Source organism: Leptopilina boulardi, unplaced genomic scaffold (genome assembly GCF_019393585.1).
Source record: "Leptopilina boulardi isolate dan_hultmark-lab unplaced genomic scaffold, ZJU_Lbou_2.1 LbouV2_119, whole genome shotgun sequence".
In the NCBI taxonomy this organism is placed as follows: Eukaryota; Metazoa; Arthropoda; class Insecta; order Hymenoptera; family Figitidae; genus Leptopilina; species Leptopilina boulardi.
This window is the reverse complement of record NW_026137662.1, coordinates 264,029-284,494: the sequence shown is the minus strand read 5'-3', so window position 1 is coordinate 284,494 and position 20,466 is coordinate 264,029. Positions and strand designations below refer to the sequence as shown.

General features: G+C 25.5%; 5 protein-coding genes and 1 long non-coding RNA gene across 7 annotated transcripts; 4 read left to right on the top strand and 2 right to left on the bottom strand.

Moving 5' to 3' along the window:
* The first annotated feature begins 1,175 nt into the window (after positions 1 to 1,175).
* LOC127284157 (enoyl-CoA hydratase domain-containing protein 3, mitochondrial) lies at positions 1,176 to 3,468 on the top strand. Its single transcript, XM_051309471.1, has 6 exons — positions 1,176 to 1,402; positions 1,870 to 1,956; positions 2,041 to 2,214; positions 2,337 to 2,527; positions 2,706 to 2,866; positions 2,959 to 3,468. The coding sequence occupies exons 1-6, from the start codon at positions 1,355 to 1,357 to the stop codon at positions 3,186 to 3,188; spliced, it is 891 nt and encodes a 296-aa protein (XP_051165428.1). The 5' UTR covers positions 1,176 to 1,354; the 3' UTR covers positions 3,189 to 3,468.
* A 485-nt stretch (positions 3,469 to 3,953) lies between these two features.
* On the top strand, positions 3,954 to 5,223 carry LOC127284174 (uncharacterized). Its single transcript, XM_051309495.1, has 3 exons — positions 3,954 to 4,590; positions 4,705 to 4,842; positions 4,917 to 5,223. The coding sequence occupies exons 1-3, from the start codon at positions 4,437 to 4,439 to the stop codon at positions 5,114 to 5,116; spliced, it is 492 nt and encodes a 163-aa protein (XP_051165452.1). The 5' UTR covers positions 3,954 to 4,436; the 3' UTR covers positions 5,117 to 5,223.
* A 479-nt stretch (positions 5,224 to 5,702) lies between these two features.
* On the top strand, positions 5,703 to 6,809 carry LOC127284165 (ubiquitin-conjugating enzyme E2 G2). Its single transcript, XM_051309483.1, has 2 exons — positions 5,703 to 5,860; positions 5,930 to 6,809. Exon 2 carries the CDS (start codon positions 6,023 to 6,025, stop codon positions 6,524 to 6,526), a length of 504 nt encoding a protein of 167 aa, XP_051165440.1. The 5' UTR covers positions 5,703 to 5,860; positions 5,930 to 6,022; the 3' UTR covers positions 6,527 to 6,809.
* Positions 6,810 to 7,497: 688 nt separating this feature from the next.
* On the bottom strand, positions 7,498 to 13,792 carry LOC127284150 (RNA-binding protein RO60-like). Its single transcript, XM_051309459.1, has 8 exons — positions 13,708 to 13,792; positions 13,094 to 13,311; positions 12,633 to 13,014; positions 12,315 to 12,550; positions 12,051 to 12,256; positions 11,873 to 11,993; positions 11,408 to 11,814; positions 7,498 to 11,331 (listed from the first exon to the last, which is right to left on the bottom strand). The coding sequence occupies exons 2-8, from the start codon at positions 13,298 to 13,300 to the stop codon at positions 11,202 to 11,204; spliced, it is 1,689 nt and encodes a 562-aa protein (XP_051165416.1). The 5' UTR covers positions 13,301 to 13,311; positions 13,708 to 13,792; the 3' UTR covers positions 7,498 to 11,201.
* Positions 13,793 to 13,889: 97 nt separating this feature from the next.
* Positions 13,890 to 15,783, bottom strand: LOC127284132 (cdc42 homolog). Its single transcript, XM_051309435.1, has 5 exons — positions 15,636 to 15,783; positions 15,046 to 15,243; positions 14,868 to 14,977; positions 14,566 to 14,763; positions 13,890 to 14,495 (listed from the first exon to the last, which is right to left on the bottom strand). Exons 2-5 carry the CDS (start codon positions 15,221 to 15,223, stop codon positions 14,406 to 14,408), a joined length of 576 nt encoding a protein of 191 aa, XP_051165392.1. The 5' UTR covers positions 15,224 to 15,243; positions 15,636 to 15,783; the 3' UTR covers positions 13,890 to 14,405.
* A 609-nt stretch (positions 15,784 to 16,392) lies between these two features.
* Positions 16,393 to 19,724, top strand: LOC127284122 (uncharacterized). Of its 2 annotated transcripts, none has more exons than XR_007843435.1 (5): positions 16,393 to 16,606; positions 17,598 to 17,825; positions 18,274 to 18,504; positions 18,742 to 19,202; positions 19,345 to 19,724. It is a non-coding gene; the product is annotated as an uncharacterized LOC127284122 (long non-coding RNA). The 2 variants fall into 2 exon arrangements; XR_007843436.1 differs by lacking the exon at positions 16,393 to 16,606 and adding an exon at positions 17,154 to 17,378.
* Positions 19,725 to 20,466: the final 742 nt, after the last annotated feature.

Here is a 20,466-nt window from a genome sequence, read left to right as displayed (position 1 = left end):
AAAAAAACTAATTATAAAGAAATATTAAAACATTGTCGTTTTTTTAAATAATAAAATTCAGAAATTAAATTTTAATCCTTTGTGGGTATAATCGTTTTATTTGAAACCGGAAATAGATTTTAAAAATTTATACCAAACTTCGATTAAATTATAAAAAATAAAATATTTTATTATTTGTATTAATATTTCTATTTAAGAAATTAATTTGTTTTTGAATTTATTGCTTTTTAACGTGAATTTTAAACATTTTTAGTTTCTTTTCTTTGGATTATAATAAGTTAAATAAAATTAAAATAAAATTTCCAATGTCAGTTTTTAAAATATATATAGAAAGTTTAATTATTCAGGTAAACATTTTTCATTTCATAGGTGTAATTTAATGAACTTTCTAAGTGTTCATTATTTTATAAAATGATAAAATAAAAAAAATAAATAAAATTAGAAATGCAAATGAATAAAAAAGATCATTTTTTTTAAATATTAAAATTTTCTTACCACACTATTTTCTTCTTTTATTTCAATCGTTTTTGTTATTCGAGAGTTAATTTCCACAAATTTTCAAAATTATGTTTTAAACTGGTTTTTTAATCATTTAAAAATTTTTATTATACCTAATAAAAACTATAAACAGTTATCTGAAAATAAGGAAAATTTTTAATTATTATTCATTTGAATATTAGAAAAAAGTTTCTTTGTATCTTAGAAGGGTTTTGTAAAGAGTTTTGTTTCTATATCAACCATCACCGGATTTTCAATATTTGTTTTGTCGATTTCTGTATATAATTAAGAGATTGTATTTAAAACTTTCCAGAATTAATTAGACCGTTTCCATTAGCAATTATACTCATAATTAATTAAAAATATAAATTATTGGAAGTAAATTTTACAGATGTATTTAGTTAATTTTTAATGGGATTTTAATTAAATTTAATTAAATTTAAGTTAATTAATTTTGTATAAATAATGCAGCAAAAAAACCGGTGCTATTCTATATTTTATTTTAATTATAAAATAATAACTTTTGTGATTCCCTTAAATTCTCAAATAAAATTATCATTTTTAAAATGCTTATTTTGGAAAATTTTTCCAAAAATAAGATAAAAATAATTGCATTTATTTCTTTTGCGAATAATTTTATATGATCCCTGAAAATACGTTACTGGATAAATTGAAATTCACAAAGTTGATATTTCACGATCAGGTTCAGTTGAGGTTATATCCATCCCCTGATTATAAAAAAGACAGTGTATACGTGACAATCATCACATTCATTAATTATCATTAATTACGAAAATTAACTAAAAAAAAAAGTGTAATAGCAAAGTACGTAAAATTTCTCAGGTCAATAGATAAGATGTTAAGTTTCTCGAGCAGACGAATATTTTCTTCGATCAACAATTTGGTAATAATAATTATTAATTGTAATCAGAAATTATTAAACAATTTTTATATTAATAATTAAGTTCTAAAATTTATATAATTAACAACTATAATTAAATTTAATAATTGTTTTTAATAATTGATTTTCAATATTAATGTTTTTAATATTATTTTTTAAAAATAACATTGAGTTGAAGTTATTATCAAAAATCAATAAAACTGCGATTAAAATTATCTCATTCTTGTTATTTTTCTCATCTTGAAAAAAAGTTTCTTATTCAATTTCTAATAAATAACGAAAGGCAAAAATAATTTATTTGACAGAATATATTATTTTACTGCTACTAATAAAGTATAATCTGTGATGTAAAAAAGAGAATTTAAATTTTGCTTCTAGTGACGAGGAATTTGTTTCGATACAAAATTGAAATAACGACAATTTAAATAAATCTAACTTTATTAATATCGCGTTGAATTTTAATATTTTAGGTAGGCGGATCTATTACAAGGACAATATCAACAAGCAGGATATTGACCTCGAAGGAAAAACATGTGGAAATCGAACAAAAAAATGGGGTACGTAAAAATGAAAAGTTTCTTAATTTTCTCATATTTCAAAAGAATGTAAAAATTTAATATATATATTTTTTTCATTTTCAGGTGAGAAGAATAACGTTAAATCATGCAAAATCACGGAATTCACTTTCGTTAGAAACGATAAATATACTTTTATACAATATTTCCAATGATGTGAAAAATAATGAACTTCGTTCAATTGTTATTCAAGCTTCACCTGGGAAAGTTTTCTCAGCTGGACATAATTTAAAGGAATTGGTAAATATAATATTCTTTGTGTATTCAAAAATGTAGTGAAAATTGAAATTTAAAAATTAGAATTTTTATCGAAAATAAAAATACTTTATCTCACCAGATTCATTATTAATTACGTCGTTTAGACGTCAGAAAACAGAGAGAGCCATCACCTGGCAGTATTTGAGACGTTTGAAATGCTTATGAAAGAAATTATGCAATGTCCAGTACCAATAATTGCTGCAGTTGATGGATTGGCAGCTGCAGCTGGATGTCAATTGGTTGCAGCTTGTGATATAGCAATTTGCACTGAGAAAAGCAGTTTCTCAACTCCCGGGTATAAAATAAATTGTAATCTGAAAAATTAGAAAATAGTTAGTACAAAAAAATAGATTTATTTTTTCGATAAAAAAATGAGGCATTAATTATAGTAAATTTTTAACAATTAATAATTATACATATTCGAATAATAATAAAAATAAAATTTCAATTTCTCCATATTTGCTTTTTTCTAGAGCGAATGTTGGAATATTTTGTTCAACACCGGGAATTCCTTTGGTACGAAATGTTTCAAGAAAAGTTGCATTTCACATGTTATTCACCGGTTTACCGATTTCAGCAAAAGAAGCCTATGATGCTGGACTTGTTAGCAAAGTTGTACCAAATGACAAACTTGGTAAATATTTTTCTAAAACGCTTTTGTCTAATAAATTTTTAGTAAAAATTTAAAATTCAATTAATTTGTGACTCAACATTTTTTGTTTTCAGAGGAAGAAATTCAAAGGATCACAAATGCAATAAATTCCCAGAGTCGATCGGTGTTACAAATTGGAAAAAGATTTCTATTTGAACAATTGGACGTCGATATAGCGACAGCCTATTCATTGGGAACGGAAATTATGATTGAAAATTTAAAACTAAAAGACTCACAAGAGGGAATTAAAAGTTTCATCGAAAAACGAAAACCATCTTGGAGTCATAACTATGAACAAGATTGATTTCTATAATCTAAGAAAAAGAAATCTATTTTTACAAATTATTCTGAAAATAAAATTCATTTTAAAAAATTGTTTTCCTAAACATCTGATATTTTAATTTTTAATACACTCTATCGATTTCTGTATCACATTATTTCTATTTCAAACAACTATTTTTAATATTCTATTTACAAAGTTCAAATATTGTTTTTGCACAATGAAAACACGTGTCAAAAATAGAAAAATTATTGCTGTATAAAATAAATTTTGATAAATATTAAATAATTAGTTTTCTATTAAATTGAAATTGAATGTTATCATTTTTTTTTCTAAACTACAATAATAGGCGCAAATTTTAAAATTGATCAATAAGAAAATTAGAAAAGTAGATCATTACTCTATAAAATTAGACTTTTTCACATTGAGATTGCAAATTATTATGCAAACAATGAACAAACTAAAAGATACTTGTGACGAAAAAAAACCAAATAAAATAAAATAAAAGCAGGAAAATGATAAAAGAAGCACTTCGACCCAGCCAGAGATCAGAAACATTGTTTCATTTCTTTTCATTATATATATTGATTTATATTAATCATTTCGAAATCCACTTTCTCAATATTAAATAAAATTAATAATTATCATTTTAAAGACAATTATTATCGATCTTAAAAATCTTATGTTATTTTTATATTTTTAGAATTGATTTCATGAATTTTTCAATTGTTATTTTTATCAAAACTAAATGTAATTATTTTTATTTACCCCGAAGAAAAAAAAGAATTTGTCTTTTTCCTTTGTCGAGTTTTTCCAACAATTATTATTGCGCATAACATAATTTCCAGTTGCAAGTAATAATTTGTGAGACTCCCTGCGAACTTGTTGAGTTTAGATAAAATAATCTAAATGACGATAAGGTCAACACTGACGTTGATGACTGTGAAAATATTAACAACGAGCTTTTGGTGTCTGGCGATATTCTGTACTCGATTTATCTTTTGTCACGTCATTAATTCACGAGATGAAATTTCTTCTTTTAGCTATATAGTCAAGAATCGATATGGATTTCTTAAAACAAACATCATGTTTTAGTACGTGCCAGTTTATTCGTTTCACTCTCAGCAGTAGCAAGTGTCGCCAAATCTAAAAGCATTCGTATTCTTTTAAAAAAACAAATAATCCAATTTTGAAAAAAAATCCAAGTTTTAAAAATCACTCAAAAAGATTTTGTTTGGAGATTTAAAAAAAAATTGGTTTTATACGAATCGAATGAGGTTTCGAAAAAAAAGTAAATCTCATTATCTGTGCAAAGTTATCAAAGTAACTGATAAACTGAATTTTTCAATTGAATTTAAAAACCACAAAACTTTGGGAACATATACAAAAAGACAATTTGAAGAATTGCTTTTTGAACATTGTCTTGGTTGGTTATTTTTCAAAAATATTGAAAATATTTCTAATTTTTGCATAGCTAAATAAAAAAAATATATAGTAAAATAATTATTTTACTATTATAAATTTTTATGATAAATTTCAGATTGTAAAATGTCGTCAATACCACAGGGAGTTTTTGCCACTCGTAAAGTGCGTCAAAATAATAAATTGATTTTAAATTCAAAAACTGAAAACAAAGAAGACGGAAGAAATTATTTCTATTCTAAATGTATTCAAGAAGGTACGAAATAATTTTTATTAAAGTGTACTTTAATAAATAATTAATATTTTTAATTTTTTTTATAACGCTTATAGGAATGGAGCTGACACCACTTCAATATAACAGTAAATTGATGAATAGTATCTGGGGTTTATATAATCGTTATTCAAAGCACAATTTCAAGAAAATTATTGCAGCTAATGAAGAAGTTGTTACGGCGGCTTGTGGGGTGGTTTTTCCCAATAACCCCCCCACTTCGGTCTTGGTTAATAAAGCCGCCGTAAAAAATTCCTGAATTTCTTTTTTTTTGTTCGGGAAAAAAATATGTAGTAGAAAATCAAAACAAAAAAAGAATTTTGTACAAGACCGAAATTTTAAAAATAAATGTTTTGAATTAGACAATGTTTGTACTATAATTTCGCATACATAACCTAAATATTTTTGAGAATTTATAATTATTTTTGTAAGTTTCATATAATTACTTTATATTAATCTATCCTTGAATCTATATCAAATAAAATAAAACAAAAAATTATATGGAAAAAATTTACAATTGAATTATTTTAGGTTATGTTATTGACAAGTATGAAAATTGAGAATTAAAATTACAAACCTTTATATTTATATGCAGGTAATTGATGTCACCTTGTAAATAAAAGAATTGACACCAGAAAAATACTTAATTCACCATTAATAATCTCTTATTTAATAGAGAAAATTGTCAATTACGTTGAGAAAAAACCGTTACAAACTAAAATAGAAATAATTCTAAAACCGGAAGTAAAGAATGCGCCATTTTGGGAAATGAAGGAATTGAAATTAGCGCGGGAATATTTGACGGAGCCGTCAGGAACTAATTTTTCAAACATGGCGGCGACTGTCAAAACTTTTTGGTTATGTAAACAAAATGGCTTCTGTACAGTTGTCAATGTTGTCATCATAAAAATACATTATTTTTATATTATTATTGTGGAAAATGGTACTAAAATTGTTGAAATAAGGAAAGTTTAAAAATACAGAGAATAATAAATTGAACAATGTAAGTATATAAAATAAACAAAATTTTAAAAAAAGTGACAGGAAAATTACAAATTAATTATTCTTTTAGATTTAAAATAAATTTAAAGTAATACAAAACAGGTTTAATTTAATTGAAAATAAATAGATTCTCTTTAAATACACGAAAAAATATATATAAAAAATGGCTGGCTCAGCATTGAGACGATTAATGGCTGAATATAAACAATTAACCTTAAATCCACCAGAAGGAATAATAGCGGGACCTATTAATGAGGAAAATTTTTTTGAATGGGAAGCATTAATAACAGGACCAGAAGGAACATGCTTTGAGGGTGGTGTATTTCCAGCTAAATTAATATTTCCACCTGATTATCCATTGAGTCCACCAAAAATGCAATTTACTTGTGAAATGTTTCATCCAAATATTTATGCCGATGGACGTGTTTGTATTAGTATTTTACATGCACCTGGTGATGATCCTATGGGTTATGAAAGTAGTGCAGAAAGATGGAGTCCCGTGCAGAGTGTTGAAAAAATTTTATTAAGCGTTGTTAGCATGCTAGCCGAGCCAAATGATGAAAGTGGTGCAAATGTTGATGCAGCAAAAATGTGGCGTGAAGATCGTGATGAATTCGATAGAATTGCACTGAAACTAGTCAGAAAGACACTTGGCATTTCGTTGTAAGTTTAAACAAAAATTCATTGAAACGTTATTTTTAAATATATAATAAAAATGTAAATAATTTACATAATAGAAATTATTATTTAATGTGAATTGTACTTTTTAAAAAAGCAGTGTTTTAAATATTAGAAATATTAATTAAAAGTTGAAAACCGATTTTTGTATAGAAAAATATTTTTCAATTTTTAACAAAAGAAATTAAATCTTAAAATTATTGGTTAAATAAACATTTTCAGAACAAAATGTTTTTAAATGATGTGGGTTAATAAAAACTACAAAAAATTAACTCAATTTTGAATTTATTCAGGGAGTAATTCGCATACCTATTTTTTTAAAATTTTTAACAGAAAACAGTAAAATCTGTAACGAATTTTCTTCCTATTAAACTCCATAGTTTTTTTTTCATTTATCATGTGATATCAAAATACTATAACAATAATGATCAAAAAAATGATTTACAATAAAAAAAAAATTGACATCATTTGAGTTTCTCAAATTAAGTAAATCCAACTATTTTCTCGTGATATTTTAAACTCGTTTCTTCCGTGAAAATATCATTTTTGTGAGTTTTTAAAATTCTATAGATGTCATTTGTTTTTTTAAAATAATAAATTTATCACAATTAAGATTTGTAAAAAATCATGTAAAACATTTTTTTTCTTTTTTTTTGATTTTTTAACTTTTTTCTACGTAATAATTTTTTGAAAATTATGAATTAAGATATACTTAAAAAAAGACAGTTTATAGAAATTGATAACAGTTTTTATAGTATGTAAACATACTCGCAGAGGAATGCAAGAAAAAAAACGAAACTATGCATTTTGTCTCGTTCTTTTGTTTTTTTTCTCTTTCTTTGTATAAAAATTTAAGGCCGAAAGATAGGCATTTTTTTTACATCGAAATATATCCTGACTTTCGCGGTGAATTTAAAAATTCGAACACAACAATTTAAATATTTAATTCTCGTGATCGTGTTCTTTTTTTTTTTTTTTTTTTTATTTTTTTTTTATCATTGTCTTTTACAGTGAAAACGCGAATGACGTTTCTATATTTATATATATATGCATTGACTTCGTATAATACTTCCATTTAGAAAAAATAAATTAATAGCGATAAACCTTGAGCTTTGTTTTTTTTCTTTTCATATATCCATAGTTTTTTTTTTTTTTTTTTTTTTTTTGAAAGCGATTACGAGAATTAAATATTTTTACAAGGTATTTTTTCAATCTTTTTTTGTTCTTTTTTTTTAATAACTCTAAGGAACATAGGTGCTAGCATTTTGTCTAATATTAGAGTTAATATGATTTTTTTAAGAACACTATAAGAATGAATACACATTTATTAGCTAGTAACTTGTGCTTCATGATTAAGATCGGAATTACCTGTATAGCAAAGAATATATGCTCTAGGCAACGATTGATATTCGTATTTTTTTCACAAAAAAGAAAAAACAAACGAGACTCTGAGTCTCGGTTTTTATTATTATTTTTTTTTCTTTTCGTCTAGTATTGAACACATTTAATATATTGTTTTCGATAATCACAAAATCGGCTTTTTTTTAATGAAATTTTCGTTTCATTATTGTGACAAAGTGAAGAAATTACATACACAATTTTTTTTTGTTTCGTAATTTCTATTTTGGAATATCAGTTCCGTGCCGCAATTTTTTTTTTCGTGGGACGTACTCTTACATTTAGTGAATACATATATATAATATATTAAGAGCAGGATCGTTCTTAATCTATGATTATTTTTTGTTTTTTACTTCGAATGGAATTTTTTTTTAGATTAATTTATTTGCAATATTTACGTAAATTTTTTTAATTTAGATATAAAATTTAAACTTTATAATTAGTTTTTTTTCCTACGGTTAGGAAACAATTTTTTTTTCTCAGTAGAAATGATTATTTTATTACTAAAAGTGGAAATTAATTTATAAAATTGGTATCAAAAAGTTAGATTAAAATTGAAATTTGGAAAAATCCATAGACAAGAACTTTCCTTATAATGAAGAACACGGCATCGAAAAGGTTTTCGCTTTTTTCAATAGTGTATTGCTCAAATTGAATATTCGATAAACTGTTGAGTAGTTTTTTTCTTTTTATTTTTTTTTTAAGTGCGCATTTGAAGAAGACGAATTATTATTAAAGTTCCTTTTCGACAGCCATGTGCATAAATACAATTTAGTCTAAATACTTGTAATACGCAAATATTGTTAATATATTTATATTTATATATATGTATACTTGTATACGCTACAAATATTGATATAGCATAAGTTTTTTTTTTGTTACTGCTTTTTTTTATATTTTGTTAACGTGTATAGTTAGCAACTAGAAACGCATTTTTTTCCTTCATTTTTTTAAATATACATATATATTTATGTATATCATATATATAATATATTTTTTGTAATACGTATTATATTAGAAAATGATTCCCAATAACGAGATTTGGTCTAGTAATTCTGTGTATGTATAAATAATTACTCTAAGCGCATTTTTCAGTACAGGAGTTTTTTGTGGTTTTTTTTAGGAAAAATTTCTCTAAAAAAATATGATTACTTTCAACAACCTATATTGATTTACCAAAGTCCTATCAATGTATTGCGCAAAAACGAACAGACTTGATCGATATTTTCGTGTGAAGTACTGTTTTTTAGCTAGATTTTTATTTTATTTTTTTTTGTTTTAATATATTTTAATATTATTATAGTGATACAAACTACAATTTTACGAACACAACTCTATCCGCTAATTACCCATCAAAAAGTTCACGTGAATTAAAAACGTTTATTTATTTAATAAGTGTATTTCGTACCTGAGAGTGATTCACGCCATTAATTATTATTTTTTTTCCTTAAAGCTTAGAAATTTCCCAAAGTCTAGAAAATCATTTTTTATTTTTTTACTTCTAGAAATTGGCAATTTTTTTTCCTTATCAGAATCTTGTGATTTGTACAAACTGAGGATTTTCTAAACAGAGATAGGGTTAATCAGCGGATTGAGGAGAAGAAAGTGAGAGTGTTAAGAGAGATAAAGATAGAGAGAGATAGATAGAGAGAGAGAGTAATGAATCAATCAATATTTCGATGGAATCGTTTGTGGATTTTTAATAATTATATATCTCGATTAAAAATATTCTTTCGTTAAATTTTTAATTTAATTTTTGAATTTGAAAAAAATTGAAAATTGTGTATAAATATTTTGGTAATTATAAAAAAGAGAAAAAAGACCGCGAACGATAAAATCGAAATAATGAAATTATAGTAATATGTAAAGTATCATTTTGGATACTAACGTACATGCCTTAAAAAAAATTTTACTTGTTTAATATATCACCACTATAACCATAACGCATTTAGCAGGACTTGTGACGCGCCTCTTTTTTTTTCTTTTTTTTATCATTTTACAATATTCTTTTCAACTATTTCGAACAGTAACATCGTATTTCATATCACAGTATTTATTCAGTAGTATTTATTCATTTGTTGTCTTCACTTTGGATATGGCAAATATGAAATATATCAGTAAAATTATACTAATGTAATAAGTAGTCTATACTCTTTGGGGCTAAATGCATATCACAGTGACATAATTTCAACACTCTCTTTTATTTATTTTTAAAAGAAAAAGGTTTTTTTTCCATGTAGAGGCGCGTCAGTCCTTGAAATTTTATGTAAAATGTCACATATTTGTCTATTTTTTTTCCTTTTTTTCTTTATCAGCAGAAATAAGCGAGTAATTAATAGGACTAAAATTTTAATTTTTTTTTCTATATGAATCAACAAATGCACCATATGATTACTTTAGATAATTTTTCTAGGCAGCTATTAATGCAGTCTTAATGCTATTTTTTCTCCAATGCAGTTTCTTTTCTTCTTCTGTAGCGCAATTTTTTTATGCGACAAGAAGATTTCAATGAAATACAATAACTGATTAAGAGATACAGTCTCCATGATTCATCTTCTTTTGTTTCTCAAATCAAAGGCATTAAAAATGAAAAATGATTGATTAAGGGAAGAATTTTTTTTTATATTAATCAACGAGAAATGAAATTTGGCACAAATTGAAAATTTTTGCTTTTCAGGTATTTCGAAATCACACACAAACTTGAATACTAAATAGTAAATAAATTAATAAACAAAAAAATGTTTGTTGAAATTAAAAAAAAAAACCGTTAATAAGTAAAGCTAGTAGAAAAATAAAATGACTAAGTATTTTTTTTGCTGTTTTGAAAAAGAGGTAGTCAACAAATAATTTAGAAGTGATTTTCTTTTTTAAATGTACTTTTTGTATATTTAAAAGTACAAAGTGATTTTAAATTAAGACAAAAAGGTTTCAAAAAAACAAAAAATAAATAAAAAACAATTCAAGACACCTACAACAATTATTGTACTATTTTTATCGTTTTTGTCTATATAATTTTGTGTCTATTATTGTAAACGTGAATAAAATAAAAATAAACCTAGGAATAAGAATCACTAATCATATAAATAAAAACAATTAAAAAATCTTTAAGCAATATGATTGGTTTGTAAATAAACCAAATAATAAAAAAATAAATTTTGACAATTTCGTATTATTAACGAATAAATGTTTCTTATGGGTAGGAATTTTTTTTTTCTAATTATTAATTTTTTACGTACCCATTCGCTGTTAATGTAAGAGCGATATTTTTAAAATGATGATTTCGAAAATGCCTCGATGATTTTCGGTACTTTCTGATCAAAACCACAAATTGTTAAAATATTTTTATCAACCGATTCTTTGCGGTATGAAGAATCGCACATAATGCAATTGATTAATCTGGATAAAATAAAAACAATTATTAATTAATAGAATTGAAAACTACTTTTAAATTGCAAAAAAAAATTGATCTTACTTCGCTTCGGGTAGACTCATTTCGTTTCGATAGGCTTTAATGCCTTCTGTTGAATTATCATTATTCATGTTAATCATATCAACGACGTTAATGAAAACGTCATATTTTTTCTTTTGAAATGTAGCCCATGCCATTGGTTTACTTAGATTAACAATCCCTGTTGGCTGCTGTAACATTCTTGTGTATGCTTGAGCGAAAGAAAAATTTTTATCCAAATTTGCAATATGAATTCCAACATTTTTAAATGTTGCAATTGTGACATTTTTCTCGGCACGCAAAAGCGAGAGGGCCAATAAACAACCAACCTCTGCAGGAATCATATTACCACAATGCCAAACATGTGATTCTTTCATTGTTTGACTCATGTCAATTGTTATCAAATATCTTAGTCCAGTTGTCTCCAAAAACTAAAAAAAATTTAGATTTACAAATTGAAATAAATAATTTAAAAAATATTTTAATTACCGTAAAAGACAAATTAAGCGCAGTATACAGGGTTTTCACAATCTTTTTGTTTGGTTCCGGTGGTGGTGGATGTTGCTTTTTTGCCTCTTCTCTAACTTTTCGTTTTTCAAAACTCAAAGGTCTGGGAAATAAAAGAAAATTAAAATAAATCACAAAAAATATTTTTTAATTTACTTACTTTCCAGAATTTTCATAATTTCGAATAGTTATCATAATATGAGCCGGATGAATTTTTTCATTGTCCAATTTTTCTTGATCTAACAAGATATCAACAATTTTTGTAACTAATCTTGAATTTGGCTTTAGAAAGCCAAGATTGTGAACTTTTTGTAAATTCTCAAGAACTGTGACATAATTCATTGACGTCATCAATGAATTCCACATCTGGAATATTTAAAGAAATTTAAAAAATAATAAAATAAAGAAAAAAAATAATCCTTACCTCTTCTGATTTTAAAAAATGTCCAGGAACATGGTCCAATGTGAAATGATTAATTTCCAATAAACCCGAAGCGCGAACTTCATCCTCACAATGTTTGAAATCCATAACATTTTCTAAATATTTCATAACTTGCAATGAATTAGGACGTTCCAGAAAACGAGGATCATTAGAATCACCAAATATTTTCTTTACCTCTTTGAGGCCATGAGTTATATAACAAAACGTGATATTCTTCACTGTTAGCAAAAAATAATAAATTTTAATATTTTAAAGTCGCGAAATGAAAAAAATCAATGGCAACAAAATAAATAAACATACCAAGCATATTATCGGGAATATCTGGAAGCATTGATCTCACAGGTAAATGTGACAATTTTAAAATATCCTTGTGCTTCCATCCATACCTGCTGTTACATCGCGTGACACATTCCGCCAATTCCATGTAACTTTTTGACTTGTACCATTCATCGACAGCACGTTTCCAACCGTGGCCGGAACCACTTTTTTTATTACTGCTTTTTGTTATTTGATTGGCAAATTTATTAAACAACAAAAAATGTTCGGGAGCAGCGCAAATTGTTTTTACCTTTGAGTATGCTAAATTTCGTAATTTTTCACTTTTATTTTGCCTAACACAAACAGCTAATGCAAAAACAAGTGTCTCAAAATTTTGTACTAGCTCTTTATCTTTTTCAAATACCTTGAATTTTTAAAAGAATAAATAAATTTCACATACTAAAAATTATATAAACAATTATAATAGACAATTATATACTTACGGATTCAATTATTTCTATGGGTTTTGTTTCTGTTCTTGAATCTGAAGCCATTTCATCAATTGATGGAACACGATCGACATTAAAATAATTATGGACAAACCAATTTCCTGGTTGATATTCAAGATATTCTTTGCCAATGTAAAGATATCGTAACATCCTTGTCTCTGGAGGTTCCTTGGAATCTTCCGCTGGTTTTTTCGCAGTCATTTTTGACAAATCTGAACAAAAAAATATTGAATTAAAAAAAAATAGATTTTCATAAAAGTTTAAAAAAAACAAAGTGCTGGGAAAATGATAATCGATCAAAACATGGACATTAATTTTCCAGTAGATAAATTTTTGTAAAAAGAGAGAAGGCTTAAGAGATTCGACAGCTATTAAATATATTTAGAGAAATAGAATATAAAGATTGCATGGTAGATTCATAACCTGATAATTTTCACCCAGGGGATGGTGCGGGAGGTAGTTTAATGGCGAGACAAATAAGGTCAGTGAGAAGTGAAATTACCAAAATTCGACACTAATATTTAGATGGAATTTGAAAACAATAAACGATATGTCCATGTATTGTTAATTTACTTATAAAAATACAAATAATAATGAAAAATACTCACTTTTTAATCGTTCGATGTTGAGAAAAAGATTAAACAATACCACAGACACAAAGAACGTACAGACTTAACAGACAGCCATCATATGAACGACAATGATACCAACATAAATCTTATAAAAATTTATGTTGGCAATATGTCTGATATGGCGGGAATGTTAAAAATTAAATAACAATAAAAAAACATTTTGCATTTTACATTTTTTTTATTCTTTACTTATTTTCTAAAAATGATGATTATAATTTTCCAAATTATTACAATTTAATGACAAAATTAAAAGATAATTTACTATCTTGCTAATAAATACATTTTTAAAAAATTTTATATTAAGAATACGCTTTTTTTACAAGATTGTAAATGTTTAAAAAGTAGATTAAAAAGGAAATTCATTGTTTTAAATTCATATACGTAGACAAGAAAATAATAGACGATAATATCATTTATATTAAAAATCAACTATTTCTACGAATATAAACGTAACTCTTCCGGACTGTAAGAAACCAGATATGTGGAGTTCGTTTTTTCAATTATACTTTTGCGGAATGTTTTAGTGATTTTTGCAATACTGCAAAAAAAATGATAAACGCAATACGAGTCCAATGTTACGTTCATTCGAGCGGCTCATAGTACGTTCCTAGAGAAAAGATATATTTTTATCAATTTTCCACAATTTTTTTTAATTTTTCACTAGGCTCTTTTTTTTATAGGAAAATGCACTTTTTTTTCTTTTGTGGTTTTGGTGGTTCCAAAGCTGCTAAAATTGCTTCATCGAATACATTTTTTAATCCTTTCTGTAATAATAAATTAAAAATTAGTTAAAGAAACTTTTTATTGTGATTCATTTAAAGTTTAAATATTCACCTGAGTAAGTGCGCTGCATTCAACATATTTAACGGCCTTCAATTCTTTTGCTAATTTCTCCCCCTGTTCTGGAGAAATTGGCTTTTGTTTATTTTTCGCAAGTTTTTCCGTAGTGGCAACATCATCACGTAAATCAACTTGTGTTCCAACCAATAAAAATGGAGTTCTTTGACAATGATGAGTTATTTCAGGAACCCACTAAAAAAAACACGAATCAATTAATAGAAAAAAATTAATTTCATTCATTTTTAATTTAATAAAAAAAATCTATTATTCACACAACAAAATAAACATGAACTTACTTTTTCTTTGACATTTTCAAACGATGACGGCGAAACAACAGAAAAACATACAAGAAAAACGTCAGTCTGTGGATAACTTAATGGTCGTAAACGATCATAATCCTCTTGACCTAAAATATCGCATAAAAAAATAAGAATAATCTTATACAGTTTTAATTAATTAAAATTGAATATTTACCTGCTGTATCAAAAAGACCAAGAGTATAAGGATCACCACCAATCATCACAGTAACGGCATAATTATCAAATACAGTGGGAACATATTCTGATGGAAATTTGTTCGTTGTGTACGAGATAAGCAAACAAGTTTTACCCACTGCTCCATCTCCAACAACTACACATTTTATCGTTTGCATTGTCAGCCTTAATAAATTACCTGTAAATTGGAAATAATTTCATTAACGAGTCATTCATATTTATAAATTTACTGTACTTCTTAGAAACAATTTTTAACTTTATAAAAAAAATTGCACCAATTGAGTAACTAGAAAACAATTATCAAGAAAAGATCTTTATTTCCTAACAATTAACAACAAGGTTAATTATCTTAAAATATGTGCAATATAAAAAAAAGTTTTACCTACATTAAAAAAAACGAAAAAAATAGTTAGAATAAAATATATTAAAATTTAATTATTTAAATTAATTTTTTTAATTTTTTCCATATTATTTCATATCCGGTTTAAAGGTAATATAACCTCAACCTTAGGTTATTTTGCCAAAAAAAATAACAGTGGGCATCCCTTTGAAAGATAATTTATAACTTACTTGATATGTTGAAATTAGATACACATTTTTAGATATGATTTTCTCGTGATTTATTGACGAGGTCAATTAAAATTATAAAATTACACTACTCCACATTGACACTTTGACAGTCACAAGGTAACAAGAATGAAATGACGTCATACTCAAATAGGAAGCCTAGTCGGTAATGTAGAAAAGAAACAACAAGATGTTTCATGAATTTATCGACATACGTCACTACTGGACAATTGTATTTTCCCGCTTTAATACATTCAGCCAATCAGAGCATTTCTACTTTTGCCTGTCTCTTCCTGTCCAAAATTTTGCAAGGACCACATCGTTGTTCCATATTTTCTACATTTGTCTTCTAAATATGGTAAGATTCTTGAAAAATATTTATTTTCAACTGTTTTTTAGGTCGAGGGACAATAAATTTCCTAATAAATATATATAGATGACGAATAATCGACAAAATATGTAAAAATCGTATGGGCGTCATATTTCTCGATTTTTTTTTGGTTAAATTTGTCCAAAAACGTAATACAGTAGCAAAAATTTTAATTGAATTCTTGTAATTAATATATTTTTATGCTTTTATAGTAATTAAAGTTATAGATTATAAATAATATTGAAAATTTGTCCATTGTTGAGATCAGTTGTAAGGAGGGTAGTATTTTCCAAGATGGCGGCGATTAAACACCATTGCAAAAATGTAATATTTTTTTCTCTAATTTCTTTGAGATTTTGTGCATAAATAATTTCTCTGTTCCAGTTTTCCTCATTTGGTGGACATTTGGCAGTAAATCCACCTTCCGGTAGATGAGAAATTCAAGTCATTAAAAGTCGGTCTCCTTGTAAGGGTTATTTTCCAAATTTGCAATTGCATAAAAATTTGGTTTCTAACCTAGAGGAGGGATCTCCGGGGATAAATGACTTGAAGATTATCATCTTACCGGGTTGGTAGTCTTCGTTGATGGGAATTAATTAAAATAGTGAGTATTTAGGTATTTAATAATTTAATAAATATTTTTCCAGATATAATATAAAATTTGAGGTTAAAATCGCAAAAATAAATTCAACAATTGAAATAATTATAAAAAATTTTCATTAATTTTTTTTAATTTAATAAAACAAAATTATTTTTAATTGTTGCATGCAATTTTGAGGTTAAGTACAATTTAAACAATATATTAATTATGTCAATGATATTATTTAATTAAATACATAATTTATTTAACTAATAAGGTTAAATTATAAAAATATATAAATTACACATTAATAATTAATAAAAATTAAATAATAAACAAAAATTAATAATAAAAAATACAAATAATAATAAAAAAAAATATATTCTTTTTAATTAAAGTACATAAATTAAATTAAATTATTTATTAGTATTTTTAATTTTGAAAACAGGTTTTAAAAAAAATTAAAATAATTATCATCTTTATTTTTTGTTTAAATATTGTTTGTTTTATTAATTTTTTCTACTTTTTTAAAATTTTCTATTTAAAATTATATAAGTCGAATCTTCCCGCTTATTTGAAACATCCAATGAGAATACGTATTTAAGTCGGTAATTGAGAGAATTATATTATCAATTCTATAAACGGCCGATAGGTGTCAGGACTGAATATTTTCTCTAACCGACGTTTCTGCATTCAGCCAATCAGAGCATTTCTTTCTTAAAGCTTTTTGGCTATTGAAAATTTTTCATTGTCGTTGGCGTCTGTTCTGATTTTTCACTATTTTCTTGCAGAAAAGGTGAGTTTCACTAAAAAACTTTTCCATTTTTCTTATTTATTCAATATAGGGCGTCATATTTTCCAATAATATTATACTCCACTACCTTATTATCTACAAAAAACGAACGTCAATGTTTGTTATCCTATTTCAGAAGAACATTATTCGCCATTTGCAATTTGTTTCCAAAAATGATAAAATTGTAACAATTTCTCAAAAATTATTCTTTTTCTGTTTCAGATCCCTCCATTGGTGGTCCATGAACAATTTTGCTGAAAATCCAGCTTCGGGTAAATGAGAAATTTAAGTCGTTGAAACTCGGTCTCCTTGTAAGGGTTATTTTCCAAATTTGCAATTGCATAAAAATTTGGATTCTAACCTAGAGGAGGGATCTCCGAGGATAAATGACTTGAAGATTATTATCTTGCCCGGGTTGGTAGTCTTCGTTCGAGGGAATTAATAAAAATTGTAAGTATTTATTAATTTAATAAATAATCTTTAAAATATGTATATTTTGACGATATCATTTAATACAATAGTTGATAGTATTTTCAAAACATGATTTTTCATAATAAATGAACATAACCAATGAGGCTTGAATTTAATGATAAACAATTTTATAAATTTGTCTTTTTTAATCTTGAAAAAATTATTATTGCCAATACACATTTTCAGGTTAAGATCTTCAAAAAAGCAAAGTTATAAACAAATATAAAAATTATTTAGTCATTTGTGTTAATATTAATAAAATACAATTGTTTTTTATCTTCACATGCAATTTTGAGGTTAAATACGATTTGAACAGTGCATATTCTTTTTAAAATAAAAAAATAAAAATGTATTCAATTTTTTTTTAACTTTTTGAGGATTTTTCCAGGAACTTATATAATTAAATTATTAATTTTCTCTGTTTCAGCTCCCTCCATTGTTGAAAATCGTAAGATTTGATGGACTACTACCTGTCAGAAAATTCAACTTCCGACAGCAAAATGAGAAATTCAAGTTATTAGAACTCGGTCTCCTTGAAAGGGTTATTTTCCAAATTATTGGATTCTAACCTAGAGGAGGGATCTCCGGGGACAGATAACTTGAAGACTATCATCTAGCCGGGGTTGATCGTCTTCGTTGGAGGGAATAAATTAAAATGGTGAGTATTTATTAATTTAATAATTAATTTTCAAATTACATACATTTTAATATCAATTAATTATTAATTATTTTATATTTTATTTTAATATATACTCATTAATATTTAATATTAATTCACAATATTTAATTGATACACAATTAATATAAGTTAAAAAATTGATTTATAACAATTAATTAAAAAATATAGTTTATTCAACTTTCTTTTATTATTGTTAATTATTTGTTTTTTTCACAGCCACGTTCGACAAAAGAAGTCAAATCAAAAAAAGTTTTTGTAATTCAATTGATTCAATGTTTCAAGTCAGTGCGCGTTTTTAAATCGTTTTGATAAGTGAAATGTTTGTTTAGTTTTTCTGTTTGCAAAGTTTAAAAATATTTTCTAAAAATAGTCAGTGTTGCGGGCACGTTACAATTTACACAATTGACTAGAAATTTGTTTTGTTAAAATTATTAAAAAATTTAACTTAGTCAAAAAAGTTTTTTATTAATTAAAATGACGATTATTTATTATTTATAGAATTTTTTTTCCATTAATTTCTGGAAAAAACTGTAATTTGTGACTACCCAACACTTAAATAATTTAATTATCTTTATCGAGTCAGTGCGCGTTTAAAAATTTGCAAATAAAATTCAGTGAAAGTATTGTGATTCAAAGTTGGAAGGATTCCAATCGGGCTTCATTCATTTTCAATAATGGTAAATATTTAATTTTTTTTTATAGAATTGGGAATGAGGAATAATTATTTTACACATTCTTTTGTGTAGTCTAATTTGTTTCATTTAATTCCTATAAAATAATTGTATTTAAACCACTTTATTAAATATTTGTTTATTATAGGAATGAAGGACAGGAAGGACGGAAGGAAGGAAGGACAGAAAGTATAGGAATAAAATGCAGCGTGCAGAGATAAAGCAGAGAGCTACAACAACCCTTTTCATTATATAGTCAGCAAGTAGTGAGTCCCTCCTGTCTCAAAAGTTGATGTGGCGTAGACAGGTTGTAATAATTTTGAAAACTTCCTTAGTGACGGTTAATTAAATCGATTAACATTTAATTCACAATATTAAATTACATTTAATCTATTTAATTAACAGGTGGATTTTTTTATTTTTATGTATTTTTCTTAGATCAGGATGCATAACTTTTCTTGGTTCGCGAAAATAATAAATTTTTAATATTGATGAAAAATGCAATTTATTAATTGATTAAATTTTTGTTTAGCGTTTTGTATTATTTTAAATACCAAGAAGAGAATAAATTAAGAATATTTTATCTTAAAAATTGTTTGCCTTAAAGAATTAAAATTTTTTTTTTAGAGTAGGGTTATTAATCTTATTCTTACAGGTTTATGAATACTAATTTATTTTTCTTCTACTAAAAGTTAATTATATGTTTTAATAATTGACTTATAGTAGAATTTTATTCACTGTCACTATGTGGATATTTCACCTTTTTTACCACATCGATAGTAATAAGTTATTTTTCTCGTTTCCCCGCGTTTTTAGGCAAGGTTTCTAATTGTGTATTTTCTTTCAGTTTTTGTCAGGTATTGTCAGAATTATTCTAACACTAATTTTTTTCTACTTTATTAATATTTTCTTTGTTTGTTCTTAGAACTGCTGAATTAATTTTTTTTGAGCATCCTGAGCTGTTTGTGTTTTGGAACATTCATTTCAGTTGAAGGTGTGTTTTCTTTTTAAATCATATATATTAATTATAATATATTTTCGAAATATTTAACTCTTAAAATATAAATAATTGAAACTCACGAAGTACATTTACAAGGTCCATATCAGTTAAAAAAGAAAGATGAGATAAAAAGTTTATATTTCTGGTACTACGCGTCAAGGTTTTACTGTCCCTGAAAGTTCACTGTCAGTTTTGGAACAAAAGATTTATCTTTTCTGCTTTTCAGGAATTATATATATTATCTTTATATAATCCGAAGAATTAAACGAG